At 52.6% G+C, this 17,428-nt stretch overlaps 1 protein-coding gene across 1 annotated transcript; it reads right to left on the reverse strand.

The window, feature by feature from the left end:
* Positions 1-2,735: 2,735 nt before the first annotated feature.
* DLX3 (distal-less homeobox 3) lies at positions 2,736-7,881 on the reverse strand. Its single transcript, XM_007176422.2, has 3 exons — positions 7,353-7,881; positions 6,123-6,313; positions 2,736-4,530 (listed from the first exon to the last, which is right to left on the reverse strand). Exons 1-3 carry the CDS (start codon positions 7,675-7,677, stop codon positions 4,183-4,185), a joined length of 864 nt encoding a protein of 287 aa, XP_007176484.1. The 5' UTR covers positions 7,678-7,881; the 3' UTR covers positions 2,736-4,182.
* Positions 7,882-17,428: the final 9,547 nt, after the last annotated feature.

Genomic DNA, 17,428 nt, shown 5'->3' on the forward strand with positions numbered 1-17,428 from the left:
AGGCACGTTGAGGGTGGGATGGGGCAGGAGGCTAGGTGGGCAGTAAGCCCCATCTCCCCTGTCACCATCGTCAACAGCAACTTTGATACACCGAGCAGTACGCACCATGTGCTGGATGCCTCGTGAAGCGTTTTACACATATTATCCAGTTAGTCCTTGCAACAACTATCTGCCAGGCAGGTAGCGTTATTCCTATGTTACAGATGAGAAAACTGAGGCTTAGAAAGGCTAAGTGACTTGCCCAAGATCACACAGTCAGTACAGTAGTGGAGGCAGGATTCACTCCAGGTCAGCTGACTCCAGCGTGCACATTCCTGACGACGGCATTAAGCTTTTCCAAGGATCAGCCCTGGGGAAGAAGCCCAGCCCCGCCCACCTCCACTTCTCCCAGGGAAGGACTCAGGGAGGAGGGCTGGAGGGTTGGGGTGGGCACAGCTGCCCAGCTCTCTGACACTCTGCCCTGGTGTCTTAGTAACCTGAGCTGCAGAAAAGCCCATGAAGAGCACCCATTCTCCAGACAGACCAGGGTTCAAATCCCAGCATTGTCATGTATTAGTTATGTGAACTTGACAGAGATTGGACCTCTCTGAGCCTCAGCTTCCCCAGCTGAAAATTGAGTACTAAACCACCCCCCTCCCTGGCTGTTGCGAGGATAACATGCAAAGTGCCTGGCACAGAGTAGGAGTTTAGCAAATCCAGCCCTTATTAAGGTTTGGAGAACAGTGATCCTCAGGGCAGACTGGGGTTCCCTCGCCCCCCTCTTCTTCCCTGAAGGTTGTCACGAGGCAACGAGTGTAGTCAAGAAGCACCTGGCAGAAGATGGGCTCAGCTGCCCCACCTAGGCACTCTGCCAGGTCCCCCACCCAAGTCCCTGTCCTCGTGGCTCTCCTACCCACCAGGGCTGGTGAAGAGGGCCACCTGCCTGGCCTGGAGGTGAGGAGAGGAGGAAGGGGAGGTGAGGGGTGGGGCTGACCCTGAGGGAGGTCACCCGGGCAGTTAATCCAGCCTGACAGAGCAGGGATGAGCAGGGAGGAATTAGGGAGCTTACAACATCCTTTCATCCCGCAGCAGCCCGCCCACCAGCCTGCCCGCCCAGCCTCCCTCCTTCCTTCCTCTCTCTTTCTGCCCTTTTTTTCCCTCTCCCTCCCTTTGCTGGCAGCCCAGTCCTAATAAAATGCAGTGTCTCCAGCAAGTCTGCCCGGCTGCCGCCTCGCTGCTCCTGCCTGCACGCAGCCCTCAACCCAAACTGCTCAGCTCAGCCCCGCCTGGCAGCTGCCACTTAACCCTTGCCAGCCTGGCTGGCGTCCGTGGGCTGGAGGCCCTCCTCCCTTCCACCACCCTCGGGCGTGGTGGGAGGGGAGGCCTATTTTCTGAGAGGCAGAAGGGTGAGGTGAGGGTTGGAGGGCCCCCATGTTCTGGAGCCCTGCTGTTCCACAAGGCCCTTCTGTCTTCTGCCTTCTCATCCTTATTCTGCTTTGTGCCTCACCGTAGCCACAGAGGCCAAAAGGGTGGGGATTGTTGTTCCCATTTGACAGATGAGGAAACTGAGATTCTGGCAGAGAGGTTCCAGGCTAAGCTGGGTCACCTTGGCTGCTGGGTGGTGTTGCTGACTCTCCATCCTAGACTTTTTCCAGTACAGGGAGCTGCCTATACCTGTGTGTGTTTGTGTGTGTGTGTGTGTGTGTGTGTGTGTGTGTGTGTGATGCTCAGGTGACTTGAGCGATGTGTGTGTGCACCTGTGTACCCCTTGGAATGTACGATTTGTATATTTGTGTGACGCTACCATGTCTCAGGTGTGCGTTTGGATCTGTGTACTGGCCTCAGAGGGCAACACGTTTGCCTGAGGTGGGAGTCCGTGTATGTGTGATGGTAGAGAGATGCGTTTCTTGGTACGTGTGTGTGTATAAGCGAGAGAGGTGGCTTCACAAGCGTGTGCGTGCATTCACGCTGTCTCCCATCTGTGCCAAGACGTTTGTTCACACACACCCCACTCCGTTCCTACTGCCACCTCCAGCTCTCTGTCCCCAGAGTCTCGGAGTCTGGCAGCTGGAAGAGGAGGGTGGTGGCACTGCTGGCCCAGGCCGGCAGCCGCGACAGCAAAAGGGCTCTGAGTCAGGGCCCGAGCACTCCCAGGGAAGGTCAACATGGAAACCCCTTGTCTGTTTCCATGGTCCAGCCTGGATCCCAGTGGCCTGGGGTCCCTGCCAGCTGTGGGAGCAGTGGTGTTCCCCCTGCCTGAGGCGTCACCCTCACCCCCAGCTGAAAGGGATAGACAGGAGGGTGAGGGGCCAGGGCGTGGAGGCAGGGGGTTTACACGCATGTGTAAGCGTGTCTGCATGTGAGCCCAAGATCAAAGAGCAGCCCTGAGGTGACCCGGCGGCAGTGGCGGATGGCTGCTGGCTCACAGGGGATGCCAAGCCACCAAGCAGAGTGGAGTCAGGGGGGCCAAGGGCTGGGAGCCTCCACTCCCCAGACCGTGGGGGCAGCCATGGGGTCAGGAGCACCTACTACCCAGGGCCAGGCTCAGCCCAGTCCTTGAGCCCAGAGCCCCAGCAGTAGGTCCCCAGGGCTCTGACTCCCCCAGGAGACCCTGGAGGCTCAGAGGGCCTTCCCCACCAAACACCTTCCCCAACTCCCGGCCCTCCGCCGAGAGCTGCCTGCCTCTAGCCTCCAGTTCAAAGAGCTCAGTGGTTATTTTCTTCTTTTTTATTAATGTTATATATAAAGATGGGTCCAATAAGAAAGCAGAAATGAGAAGGCTGGGAGGGGGTGGGACTTGGCTTCATTCCTCTACCCCTGGGGTAGGACTCTTCGAGATCCACCACGTCTCTCCTCTCGCCTGTGCCTCCCACAAACCCAAATCCAGCCGGAGCCCACATCTGTTTCTCTCAGCTCACGACGCACAGGCAGGTACATCCAGGAGGAAAGGGCCACATAAATAGGAAACCACAGTAGGGAGGAGGCTGCTTCTCTCCGTTGCTTTAAAAAAAATACATACTATATATATAGCTACAGTCTTCTACCTCTCCTTCTCTTCCATGTTCGACCACATCAGGGGTGGAGGACGGTTAGCTCTGGGGGGCGTCTGGGCCAGGAAGGGGCAGTGCCACTGACCCTTCAGACAGCCACCCCCTCACCCCTAAAGGCACCGAGTTATAACCCTTCCCTTGTGCCCCATGCACGTCACCCGACATTCTCCGCCGTCTTGGCGGGAATTATCTGTTTCCAAGGCCACCGGAAAGGGGGTGTTTTGGGGTTTGTCTTGCCTTGGAGATTTGGGGTTTGGTGCCAAAACTGCCAACTCACTGGAGGAGAGGAATAGGTGGGGTGTGGGCGAGCAGAGGCACCCACGCAGGGGAGATTGGTCCTATCTGTTAACAATGCCCTTTGTCTTCCTATTTTTCAACAGCTTTTGAAACCAAAGTTGTGCAAAGTCCTGTACATGGAAGAAGAAATGGGTCCTCGGGAAGGATGCCTGGGATCCACCCCTCCTCTCCGACCAAAGCGGGGGAGGGGAGGTGCTCCTTGAGTTCTCTCTAAGGCCACAAATATTAAAAGCTTCCCTTACTTGGGGGCTTTTCTTTGGTTTAACCCTCAAACCCTAAATGAGGGCTAAAAGTTCAGGGCAGGGCTCGTTGAGGTCCCCACCCTGAGTCCCAGTCTCAAGGTTCAATGTCTTTTTGGCAGAGGGAATGCTCAGTTAAGGGGCAGCCCAGGTCCCCGTGGCAGGAGCTTAGGCCTGGCAGGTCCCAGAATCCACAGTGCCCGGTGCCCCAGCCCAGGCCTGACCTGAAGACGCTCCACGGTGTCCCCAGTGCCCAAGGAATCCAGTCTAGGGACTCGGGACTAAGTTTTAGAATCTGGAAGGTGATGAGCCATTTAAAGCCAATCCAGGCTCTTGGAGCAGAAGGGAAACAGCTGTCCCAGCCGGAGTGAAGTTCCCAAACATCTGGAGGGGCACCCCAGTGTCTAGGCAGGGGAAGGGAAATTCAGGGGGCATCCTTGGCCCATGCAAATTTCATCTGGAAGCTCTTGGGTCCCTGGAGGAAGGGGCAAGGGAAGGGGGAAAAGGGGTGTCCTTTCCCCTGTGCTCCCCGATGATTCCTGAGTGTCGGCTAGGACGGACGCGCCTTCTGCTTGGTCCTGGGGTTCCTTCGTGAGAGGTTCAGGCCAGGGGGGTGCTCAGTACACAGCCCCAGGGTTGGGCGGGGGCCCGGGGGAGGCATGGTGCAGGGTGGCTGGTTGAGGCGGCTGCTGCTGTAAGTGGGGTCCACTCAGGTTCTGTGCATGGTACCAGGAGTTGGTGGGGTCGTCCAGGTAGCTGGGGGAAGCACTGTACGGGAGCGGCGGGGGCAGCTGGCTGCGGGCAGGGGCTGGAGTAGAGTGGGAAGAGGTGTCCCAGAGGGCGGGTGACGGTGGTGAGTTGCAGGCCATGGAATCACTGTTATTGGGGCTGTGCTCCAGGGGCGCCTCCCCGTTCTTGTACAGCTTCTTGAATTTGGAGCGGCGGTTCTGGAACCAGATTTTCACCTGCCCCAGAGAAGAAAGGGGGAGCTAGTTAGCCTCGCAGAAAGCTGAGTGAAAACCCATCAGGGGACCCAGCCTAGAGAGGGCAAGGCCAGCACCCACCGTCACACAAGACCCAGGCAAAACCCAGGCACCCGAACCCCCAGGCCAGCATCTTTATTCTGTCGGGGACGGAACTTCGGCCAGGAACTTCTGACTGCCTAGGTCCAAATTTTGCTCTGCCACTTACTAAGCATGGGACCTTGGGCAAGTTACTTAACCTCTCTGGTTCTTGCTTTCCTCATCTACAAAATGGGGATGATGGCAGCACTATTACCTACCTCATAGGGTTATTATGATGCTCAAATAAGTTAAAACAAATAAAGAACTCAGTACAGCCAGTCACACTACTGACATAGTAAGCACTGAATAAAAGGCAGCCCAGACGGGAGATGGGCGGTTTGTGGTATTTTGTTCACATTGGAAACCCATAAGCAGAGGTGCACAGATACACAGAGACAAATGCACACCCACATAAGCATCTCCATGCGCGGCAATGTACACACTCACAGCTTCACACACGAGACACCAGGCTATAAAGATACACACATGCACAGATACAGCCAGATAAACACCCTGCAAACATGAGCACCCACGGTCACACACTCAGGAGCCCTCCAGGGCTGGCTAATGGTGGTGACCTGGGGACTCAGGAGCAGGTGAGCCATGATTCCCCAAATTTCCCTTGGGGTTTCTCCCCCTCCCCCTGCTGCTCTCCACCCCATGACTGGTACAAACAATGAATCAGCTCCTCACCGGGTGACCCAGATTCCCGGCGGACCAGGCCCCACGCAGCCGCAACCCAGGCCCGCCTGTCAACACCTGTAGGGAGTCAGGCGTCCGCCACTCCTCCCCTGAGCAGTGACAGGCTGCTGGGGGCTTTAGGGACAGGCTGGGGGTGGGGGGAGTCCCACCTCTGAGTTCCTGTCCCCCTTTGTGGGGAATCTCTGTTCCTGGCTCCCGGCACACACAAAGGGGTGGAGCATTTGGGTGCTGAGCAGGAATGCAGTCTTTTGATACAAGCACACATTTTTGTACATGCACTCACCCCTGTGCCCAGTCAAGTACATCTGCCTTGCCATCTATAAGCACAGTGACCCTTGAAAGGTCTCACTCCTTAAGTGTGCTTTCCCACATGTACACAGATCCATTAGCCTGTGTGCAAATATATGTGCATACACGTATATGTACACCTCTTACACACACATGCCTGGCCTGGGGGGAGACACGGTGTAGACTCCTATCAGTGACCAACCCTGTGCGTGACCAACACTGTTGGGGGCCTGTGGGAGCTGTAGATTCTGGGATACAGGGAGGACACCTCTCCTTGTGAGAGACTCAGTCGCACAGGTTCACAAATATGCACGCCTGTACACGTGCTAATGCACAAACTTCGAACAGAGGTTGAGATCTGGGGGCCCCTCCACCCACAGGCAAGGGTTTCAAGGCCCTGCGGGGAACTTAAGAGGCCATCTAGGCTCAGCAGTGCCTGGGGAGTCCCGGGGTCCCGCGGGGCCCCACCGAGTCCTCGCGGCCCTCGACCGCCCACCACTGACCTGCGTCTGCGTGAGGCCCAGCTGCGCGGCCAGCTCGGCGCGCTCGGGCAGCGCCAGGTACTGGGCCTTCTGGAAGCGGCGCTGCAGGGCGGCCAGCTGGTAGCTGGAGTAGATCGTGCGCGGCTTTCGGACCTTCTTGGGCTTCCCGTTCACCATGCGCACCTCGGCTTCCGGTTCCTCCTTCACGGACACTGCGGGCAACGCACGGGGCAGTGGGCGGCTCAGCCTCGGCCTGAGACCCCGGGGCCCTCATGGGCCCCGCGGGACACGCCACCCTCCGGCCCACCTACTCACCCCGGGACTTCCCGGTTGCTCGCTCCGCCGCCGGCGCCCCGGCTGGGAGCTGCGGCCACAGCGCCGGGCCGGCGGCCGCCCGCGACGCGGCGCTCCCCGGCTCCCAGCTCCGCGCCCCCAGAGCGCGGTCCCGGCGCCAAGCTACCACCGGACGCGCACGGCCGCCGCCTCGCTCTCCGCAGCTCCCGCCATCGTCTGCCCGCCGCCCTGTCACCCGCACCACGCCGTCGGTCGCTTCTCTCCCTCTTTCCCTTCCGTCCTCCCTTCCTTTATTGTTCTTTAAACTTTTTATTTTAGAATAGTTTTAGATTTTCAGAAAAGTTGCAGACACATCAGACGCCCTTCTTCCTTCCTTCCTTCACCCTTTCCTCTGTTCCTTTCTTGTGTCCTTTCTCTCACTTTGTCTCTCCACTTTTACGCTGACTCCACTTTTCTCTTTTTCAGTTTCTCCACTCTCCGCTGCTGCTTCCTTCCCTGTTCTGGTAATTCTGAGGGGTCTCTCTCCGTGTCCCCCTCACCTTTCTCCCTCCCCCCCCAGCCCAGATCCAAAGAGGGGTCGCAGAGCTTCCAGCGCCCGCTGCCTACCCGCCAGCCCTCTACAGCCCGATGGAGGACCGCCTGCTGAAGTGCCCGGAAAGCACCTGGAGCAGGAGGTTCTCTGCCATCCACAGCCCCTGCGTCCTCGCCTCGCTCACGCGGATCCTCACCCAGGACCACGGCGCCCCGCACGCACCACGCCCCGAAGGCGCGCAGTCTCGGGACTGGAAGGTCGTCTGTCCCCTCTGGGGGTCATCTAGCCCACCTTCTCTAACTTCGGACAGTACATTTCTTACCCGGGGCGCGTCCCTAGATTTCGGCTCCAATTCCTCGCCTTTCTCTCGCTCGCTCGGGAACCTCCGCGTGTCCCCCACTCTCCCGCGACCCCGTGGTCCTCACCTGGGTCCTGCGCGGGCAGTGGCTGTTCCCGGTAGGCTCCGTATTGCCGGTAGGAGGTTCCGTAGGTATACTCGGACTTGGGCGAATACGCGCCCGTGCCTGCAAGCCCGTTGAGGTTGAACTGGTGGTGGTAGGTGTAGGGGTTCACGGTCTGGCCATAGGGCTGGCCCGAGTAGTAGTCGTGCTGGGGAGCGCTGTAGTAGCCCAGGTCAGTGACGGAAGACTCCGGCAGGGTGGGCGAGTCCTTGGAACCCGCATGGCAGCTGAGCGAGCTGGAGATATCGGTGAGGATGCTGCTGAGCTTGCGATCGAAGGAGCCACTCATCCTGGCGGGCGCCGCGCCACCCCCCGGGCTGGCCTCGGCCGGAGCGCCGGAACGGGCAGGAGCGCGGGGGAGGCGGAGTAGACGAGGCGGGGGTGCGTGTCCGGAGGGCGAGGGGAGGGCCCGGCAGCGTTTCTGGGGAGGGTCGGCCGAGGGGCGCTTAGACCATCGCCGGTCTTCCGGCGGTCGCGGCGCGTTTCTCGTTGCGTCCCAAGCCACAGTCAAATGCTGCCAGCTCCGCCCGGCCAGCGGGTTATAGACTCAATAGTGGAGTCGCAGAGGGAGGCCCCAGCGCTCTGATTGGCTGCAAGTCTTGCCTTCCAGGCAAAACATGCTCTTGAGCTCTTTCGTTCCTCTCTCTCCCTCTCTCTCCCTCTCTCTCTCTCTCCCTCATTCTTTGTTGTTACCCAACACACACACACACACACACACACACACACACACACACACACACACACACACTCACACAGACCCCTCTGTTCCTCCTCCTGTGGATCCCTCCCTCAGCCCAGATAAACCCCCAGTGTCTCTGAAGGAAAGAGTGGGAGGAGGGTGTCTATCTGTAGAGTCCCCAGGATCCTTCAGTCTGTCTGTCTCTCTGGCTGTGGGTGGAAGGTGGGCTCAGGTGCGACAGAGAAGGAGGGGAATTTGCCTGTTGGGTGTTTGTGGAGGGAGGTGGTCCAAGGTGTGTGTGTGTGTGGAAATGACTGGCAGACAAACATGCCCAAAGTAGAAGGACCCAGGGCTCATGACAATGTTCTAATTTCTTTTAAAATCAGAAGAAAGGAGAACATTTTAGGTTGAAGAAAATGGTTGAATGTATATTAATATATTTATTGTCTTTACAGCAATGCAGTCATAAAGTGTAATTTTAAAAAAATATTCTTAATGGAGGAAGGGGCCCATCAGGCAAAAGTGCCTTGGGCCTATGAAAGTCATCATTGGGTCCAGGGAGGGTCCTATTGGAGAGGGCCTGGTAAGCAGGTGTGTGGATGAGGGGCTTATGGAGAGGGTGGAGGTGCACAGCCTGTGTGTGGCGATGTTAAAGTTATCTCCAAAACTTTCAGAGATGGGCTAGGCTTGCTGGAGGGAACAGGGAACCTGGGGTCCCCATGAGGATGGGTGGGACACAGGCTGGATATCTGTGTGCTTCGGTAAGTCTGGGGGCAGATTCTGTGTATTTGGGACAGCACTGGGGGAGTGTGGGCATTTTTAGAGATCAGGTGTAGGGGACGGGTGTACTTGAGGTGTGTGACGTGAGGATTTCAAGTGTTCCGCAGTAGATACAGAGTTCATTTACATGCAGAGAATGTATGTGAGTGCAGGAGTGTGAGTGTGAGAAAGTGTACCAGTGTATATGGGGGGGGCTGTAAGCAGTGTGAGTGGAGGACCATGGGATGGGGTGTCTGTGTGTCAATGTGTAGTTGTGAACCTATGTACATAAAACTCTCAACACCTTCCCGATCTCCAGTAGTTGGGAACCATGATGCTCCACTGAACCCCCTCCCCCCAAGAAACTCTGAAGAAGAGGCTCTGCTCCCTGGGGACCCCCACCTCCTAGTTCTGTCTGGCCCACAAGGCCAGGCCTCTAGGGCATCCAAATTGTTCCCAACGTTTTAGCCCATTTATCCATTCCACTCTCAATTCTGTTCTCCGCCTTTCTTGGTAGGGGGAGGGGGAGCTCCTCCAAATATCATTTCCTAGCTGCATAGAACGTTCACGCAGGGCTCCCCGTCAATTCTTCTCCTGTCCCCTTTCCCTGCCTGGCTGGCTGACGCGTCCCAGGGACACGCAGTGCCAGCCCGCCACCTTCTGGTCAGTCCTGGCCTCTGCGGCCTCCCCAAGTCTCGCCCATCCCCGAGGAAGGGTCTCCGTAGACTCTGTCCGCAAGAGAAGAGTGCAGGGGGCTCTGTGCCCCTTGCCAAAGTCAGACCGCCAGGGCGGGCTGCCAGGGTTCTAAGGGCTTTGAGAGCTGCCGTTGGCTGAGACAGAGGGCCACAGTCCGTGGGCCGAGGGGCAGGAGTGCCCGCCAGGTCCAGGTGGCTCCGGGGAGGCCGAGGCGTGGGAAAGGTGGGGGCGGGGGGCGGGCTAGGGGAGCGCTATCTGTCTATCTCCGCGTCCCCCCAGCGCCTATCGCCCACCGCTCCGAGCCCGTGGCGGGGCGAGTTACCACCCGCTCTGGATGCCCTCTGTTCTGTTGCCAAGAGGGCGCCTAGAGAGCCCGCGGCGCTGGGGGCAGGAAGGGCACTGGGCAGGCCGGCTCCCCCTCCCAGGATGAGAGCAGGGGGAGGCGGGCAGGGCCTGCTTTGGAGCCCCCAGCTCTCCAAAGCGTCGGATAAGCCCCTTCTCGGGGGCTCATTCATTCATTCATCCATCAACTGAGACAGAGAAGGGCCAGATAATTCAGAGAAAGCAGAGAGTCGATATTCCTCACGCGGTTCTCACAAAGCCCTCACTCCCTTCCCTCCTCACTGTCGCTCCCGAGTAAAGTGAAGGAGCACTGGGCTGGGAGTCCAGAATCCTGGAATCATGAAAGGGTGGTGGTGATGGTGGTTTATGTTAGGATAATTTCTATGCTGCATTCTGCTCTGAAAGTCCAAGAGTTCTAGAAATGGATTCAAACTGCAGCATTAGGGACTTAAGAGAGCAATTAAACAATTGTTTGGTAATGTGAGGTTAGTATCTGATGCCCCATTGCCTTCTGTGCTCCAGGACACCAGGGACTGCATCTGTCCAGTTCACTACTACCTTCCAGTTACCTAGGGCAGGTCCTGGCACACACAACCTCAGTGCTCAGTAGATGTTTGTTGAATGAATAACTGAGACTCCCTAATACTGGAGAGGGGCTGAATCATCTTGGCTGGGTACGCTTGCGGGGTTAGGAAAAGGGGCGGCATGGAGCAGGCACCGGCGTCAAGCTGTCCCACTCTAGGGTAGGAGCAGGAGCAGCTTCCCAGATGGGGCCATATGGCCCCAAAGGAGCCTGTCACGCCAGCAGGACTGGAGCCACCAGCCACTGGGCTGGCATCTGCCAGCTCAGGGTAGCGAGGTTGCCAGAGGATACAGTGGGACCAGTGCCACCCACTGCACCTCGCCTGAGCCAACAAGATGAGCAGGTGTCAGTTTGGCCAAAGTCCTGCCCCTGGTGGAGGGGTGATGGAGGGCAGTCAGGTGCCTCTGGGAGGCTGGTGGGAGGGAGAAGGGGCAGTGCTGGCCAATGCCCAGGTCAGAGTCCATGGCCCACCCTCTCTCTGGCATGAGAACAGGTACCTTGTTGAAGCAAGCTGTTCCCTGAAGCCTAAGTATTATGCCACCGGGGCACGGCCACAGCAACTGGGCTCACAGAGTGCCAGGTCTGAGGGGAGGAACTTAGGAGGGAGGACAGAAGCAGAGGGTGAGCCGGCCAGCCCTTGCTCTCTTCATTGCCTGGTGAGCTGGCGCCATCTAGTGGTCACTGTGAGGAGGTGAGTCCGGCTCTACTGGGGAGACCTGGGAAGCGGGCCACCTGTGGGACCCCACCTTCATATCCAGAAGGAATGTTATCTTTACTTATTGTAGGAGCCCTATCAACGCTAAATATTCACTTTCATCATCACCTTGCCTTACTCTGCAGCTGCCGCCTCTCCCTCCTCCCACGCATCCTTGTCCAGCCAGTGGCTCCTTCCTTTAGGTTTCTCATTAATAAATCAAAAAGTGGATTATTAGATGGCTTCTGAGGTCCCTTCAAGCTCTGATGTTCTAAGATTTTTAATTCTAGAACTCTTGTCTCTTAAGGGGGAAATTCCCCCTACCTTTTCACCAACTCCCTTGGAGATCCACCCCAGGCCTTCAGCACTTTGCAGCCTGGATGTTTTTCTTCCTTCTGGGGTCCTTCATCCATCCAACAAATCCTTCCTGAGCTTCTACCATACTAGGTTCTGGGGATGGAGTAGTGAACAAGGCACACGCAATGGCCTCCTCCACGGATCCCAAGGTTTAGTGGGGGAAGTGGATACACATGCAGCCAGTTTCACTACAGTGAGTGTGGTATGTGCTGGGATGGGGGTAGCACACGCTGCTGTGACAGCCCAAGGGGGCCCAAACACTTTGTGGAGGTGGGAGGATATCTGAGCTGAGGCTTGAAGGATGTGTGGGCCTTGGCCAGGAAAAGCAGGGATGAGGGGATGGAGAGGGTTCCCGGCCAAGGAAAAAGCCTGTGCAAAGGCTAGTGAGACTTCCTGGGACATAGCTCTGGGGCTGGAGTGGAGTCAGAGCCCCAGAACACAGAGCCCCTGGGATTCCAGAGCAGGAGGGTGGGCTTTATCTGGAGGCTTTAGGAAATCACTGAAATTTTTTAACCAGGGGAGATTGGATTTCCATTCCAGAAGGGTCCCTCTGGCAGCTGTGTGGGGTTGATGCAGAAGGACAAGACTGGAGGCTGGGAGGCTGCTGCAGAAGCACGGAAGAGGGGGGAGCTGGGTCTGGGTTAAGGAAGAGGCAGTGGAGGTGAAGAGAAATGGGTGAATTTGAGACATGGTTAGAAGGTAGAGTGATAGTACTTGGCTGCGAATGACAACGAGCGGGGAACAGCAGGGAATAACATTCAACTTCTGACTTGGGCAACTGCGTGGAAAGTTGGGACCATTCTCTGAGAGAAAGAACACCAGGGAGAGGGGGTGCTTGATGGGGAAGAGGATGTGTCCTGTTTTTTTCAACTTCTCATTGGCATATAAAATTTATGCAGAAAAGTGCACAAACCACAATCAGTGATTTGCACAAACCAAACATGGCTGTGTAACTAGCGCCCAGGGTGAGTACCAGGTTGAGAAACATCACCGGCGCTCAGATGCCCCCTCCTGTTCCCTTCAGCTACTGCTCCCCAAGGTCTTAACTCCTAGCACCACAGGTCAGTTTTGCATATAATTGGAAGTGTACAGCGTGTACTCCTTCATGTCTGGCTTCTTTTGCTCAGCATAATGTTTGTGAGATTTATCCATATTGTTGGATAAATCATTCATTTTCAGTACTGCAGGCGGGTATTCTAGCATATGAATGTGCCAACATTTATTTATCTGTTCTACTGTTGATGGGCATTTGGGTAGTTTCCAGTTTGGAGTCCTCATGAACAGTGCTCCTGTGAGCGTTCTTGTACATGTGCTTTGGTGCACATATGTATACACTGTTGTTGGACACGAGGAGTGGGATTGTGAGCCACGGCGTGGGCGTGCATTCTCCTTTAGAAGATTCTGCCAAGTGGTTCTCCAAAGTGATTGTGCCGTCAGCTCCATTTTGATCATGCTGAGTCTGAGTGTTTCTGAGACATCTAGGAGGAGCTGTCCAGCAGGCAGTCGGCTACATGGATCTGAACAATCAGTAAGGAAGCTGGGATTGAAGATGTAAACTGGGGGCTTGGGACAACTTGTGGTAAGTGAAGTTTGATGGCATGGGTCTGATGGTCCAGGACAGGGGGGTGGGGAGAGAACAGAGGGTCGAGGGTCTCAGGGCAGCACCTGTGAGAGAGTGACCAGAGAGTGTGAGGCAATGCAGAGGGAGGTGGCCCTGAGTTTGTGGGGGGCTGGGAGAGTGTTTCAAGGAGGACGGAGTGGTCAGCAAAGTCAAATCCTGCTGTGAATGGCCAGATGGGGACTGAGATGTGCCCACGGGATGACATTTGGAGGCATTTGGTGATATCAAGGAAGAGTGGGTTCAGGGGAAGGGAAGTTTATGGCCGGCTGAAGGGTAAGTGGGAGGGAGGGTGTGCAGAGAACAAGTGAAGTTTGACTCTGAAAGGAAGAGGAGTGGAGAGGGTGGTTGCTGGAGGGCATTTGGCACATGGGGAGGGGTGTCTGTGAGCTTTAAATGGGAGGAAGTCTGTTTAGAAGTCAATTACAGCAGCCAGTAGAGAAGACTTGGGAAAGGATCTGGAAGCCCACCCAAGGGGTTAGACTTACAGCAAGTTCTCTCTTCAATTGAGTCAAGAGGAAAGATGACCCGATAAGAGCTAACTTTCACTGAACATTCTACGCATATGAGTTTGTTCACTCCGCCCACCACCCTATGAGGTGGACACTCTCATTTCTACCTTTTGACAGAGGGGGAAACTGAGGCACAGAGAAGCTAAGTAAATGCTGGATTCACAATTTGAGCCCAGGCAGTCTGGCTTTTAACCTCTGTGGGTCATGCAGGCACACTGGCAGGTTTGGAGTCAGAAGGTAATTTGATAGAGTTGGATACTGGACACATGGGTGTTAGCTACTCCGTTCTCTTGTACTTTTCTGGATGCTTTAAACATTTCAGAGGAAACAGAGTTGTTCAAGACATTTGGGGGTTCCTGTATAGGTGTGTATGCAAAGTAGGTGTGAAGTTAGTAGCTGAGGAGAGGGGAGATGGTGGATGGTCCCAGAGGTTTAAGGACAGTGGAGAAAGGTAAGTAAGTCCCAAGTGTAGATGCTGCCATGGGGACCAGGAAGAGGACTGACCAGGGGAAATGGAAGAATATCCAGGGGCCCCAGAGCCCTCTTGCTTGTGAGAGGTCATGGGGTTGCAGTGACCCCAGGAGGCATGGTGGGGGTCCCAGGTGGTGGGCTGCTCTCCAGCTGGGCTCAGCACCAGCTGTGGGCAGATTGTTGAGTTGACCAGGTAGAGGTTGCTTAGCAGGCAAGGGAGGAGCGGACATTAGCGAGGGTTGCTCAAGTGGTTTCCAGGGGACTCTTAAGTTGGGCAAGGAAAGAAGTGGAGGGTAGAGTGATTGGCAGAAAGTGGAGGAGAGTCCAGGCTGGGGTCCCCACGAGGTCAGAGGGAAGCAGCAAGGAGATCACAGAGGGGACGCTCTTGTGGTCAGAGAGCCAGAGATTGGAGTCTATTCAAACTGTGGGGGAGGGGGCAGTGGGGAGAAAATCTTGAATGAAGCTGGGGAAAGAGGGTACAAATATAAGAGTTACACCACACTTCTCAGAAACCGTGCGAGCAAAATCAGATTGGGGTGAAATCTTTTTTCAAGTGTGGAAAGAAAAAACAATAACAACATAGAGTTTTTTTCTTTAATTAAGTAGCGTTGATTTAAAATATCATGTTAGTTTCAGGTGTAGAGCAAAGTGATTCAGATATATATATATATTTCCAGATTATTTTCCACTATAGGTTATTACAAGATATCGAATATAGTTCCCTGTGCTACACAGTAAATCATTGTTGCTTACCTATTTTATGTATAGCAGTTTGTATCTGCTAATTCCATACTCCTAATTTATCTCTTCCCCCTCCCTTTCCCCTTTGGTAACCATAAGTTTGTTTTCTATGTCTGTGAGTCTGTTTCTGTTTTGTAAATAGATTCATTCGCACTATTTTTTAGTTTCCACATATAAGTGATACCATATAATATTTGTCTTTGTCTGACTTACTTCACTTAGTATGATATTCTCTAGGTGCATAACAATATAGAATTTTGTATCTAGTGAAATTATCCTTCGAAATTGAACATAAATAAAGACTTTTTCAGACAAACAAAAATTAAGGGAATTTGCTGCCAGTAGACCCATCTTGGGAAAAAACGTTAAAAGAAGTTCTTCAGAGAGAAGGAAAATGATAGATATCAAAAACTTAGTTCTATAAATAGAAAGGAAGACAATTAGAGGAAGAATAAGTGAAGGCAAAATAAATATTTTATTTTTATTATTCTTAATTGATCTAATAGAAAATGGTTTACATAATAATAGCAACAATACTGGGTGATTATGGATAAATGAAATGAATTACAGCAAAGTTATAAGAGACAGGAGGGAGGAATAGGGAATACTCTGTGATGACGTACCTGTACTAGCTATGAAGAAGGATAGTGTTATTTGAAAATGGACTTAGATCACTTAAAATATATATCAAAAACTCTAGGGCAACCACTAAAAACATTTTTAAAAGAAGTATAATTGGTATGCTAAGAGAGAAGAGAAAATGGAACCATATAAAATGTTCCATTAAAGCCAGAGAAGGTAGAAAGATAGGGGACAGATTAAAAAAAAAAACCAAAAAAAACCACAAAAAACAAAAAAACAGAGAACAAGTACAATAAATAGAAAAGAGCTACAAATATGGTAGATATTAATCAAACTATATCAATAATCATTTAAATATGAATGGAATAAATACACCAGTGAAAAGATAGTAACTGACCGAGTGGATAAAAAACACCAAACTCTATGTTGTTTACACGAAACTTACTTTAAACATAAAGATACAGTAGATTAAAAATAAAGGAATGGAGAAAGGTAACCATGCCAACACTAATCAAAAGAAAGCTGGAGTAGCTATATTAATTTCAAACAAAGCAGAACAAGGAAAATTATCAGGCATAAAGAGGAGCATTATATAATGATAAAGGGGTTAATTTTCCAAGAAGACATAACAATCCTTGAAATACATACATCTAACAAGAGTGTCAAAATATGTGAGACAAAAAACAATTGAACTGCAAGGAGAAATAGACAAAGTCACTTTTATAGTTGGAGACTTCAACACAACTTCATTAGTAATTGAGATTGAATTACTAATGGCTTTGAAGAACAGCAAGGGGGCCAGTGTGGCTGGAGGGAGAGTGAGAGAGAGTGCTAGAAGATGGAGTCAAGAGAGGTGATGTGGTAGGGGTGGGGGGATTATGAAGGACCTCACAGGATATTGTAAGGACTTTGAATTTTGCTCTGAGATGAGGGGCCACTGCAGAATTTTGAGCAGACCAGTGACACAGTCTGACTTGTTTTTTGTTAGAATGTGTCTCAGTTTGGACCTTTTCAAGTTTATCTTACTTGGAATTCTTTGAGCTTCTTGGATGTGTAGATTCATGTCTTTCACCAAATTTGGGACATTTTGGGATGTTGTTTCTTCAAACATGCTTTCTGTCCCCCTTCTCCTCCTGGGACTTCCATAATGCATATGTTTGTATACTTGATGTGTCCCACACGTCTCAGGCTCTGTTCATTTTTCTTCATTTTTTTTCTTCCTTCCTGTCCTTCATCCTGGATCATTTCAATTGACTTTCATTCACTGACTCTTCTGCTTGCTCAGAAATACTGTTGAACCTCTCTAGTCAGTTTTTCATTTCAGGTATTGTATTTTTCAGCTCCAGATTTTCTATTTGGTTCCATTTTATAATTTCTATCTCTTTACTGATATTCTCTATTTGTTTGTACACCATTCTCTTGGTTTTCTTTAGTTCTTTATCCATGCTTTTCTTTAGCTCTTTGGGTGTATTTTTAAAACAGTTGATTTAAAGTCTTTGTCTAGTAAATCCAATGTCTGCTTCCTTAGGGATGGTTTCTGTCAATTTCTTTTCCTGTGAATGGGCCATATTTTCTGTTTCTTTGTATGCTGTGTAATTTTTTTGTAGTTGTTGAACAGTAGACATTTTGAATTTTATAATGTGGTAACTCTGAAAATCAGATTCTTTTCTCCTCCCCAGAGTTTGCTGTTGTTGCTTGTTGAGGGATATAGTCATCCATTTGTTTAGTGACTTTTCCAAACTATTTTTGCAAAGACTATGTTCCTTATGATGTGTGGTCACTGAAGTTTCTGTTCTAATATCTCAGTGATCAGTCAGTGACTTGATCGTTTTTTTTAAAACTATGTTTTTAATACTAACTTTATTTATTGGCCACATCATGAGGCATTTGGGATCTTAGTTCCCCAACCACGGGCCAAACCTGTGCCCCCTGCATCGTGAACATGGAGTCTTAACCACTGGACCTTCAGGGAAGTCCCAGTGACTTGATCTTAAATGTCAACATTT

Source organism: Balaenoptera acutorostrata, chromosome 20 (genome assembly GCF_949987535.1).
Source record: "Balaenoptera acutorostrata chromosome 20, mBalAcu1.1, whole genome shotgun sequence".
NCBI lineage: Eukaryota > Metazoa > Chordata > Mammalia > Artiodactyla > Balaenopteridae > Balaenoptera > Balaenoptera acutorostrata.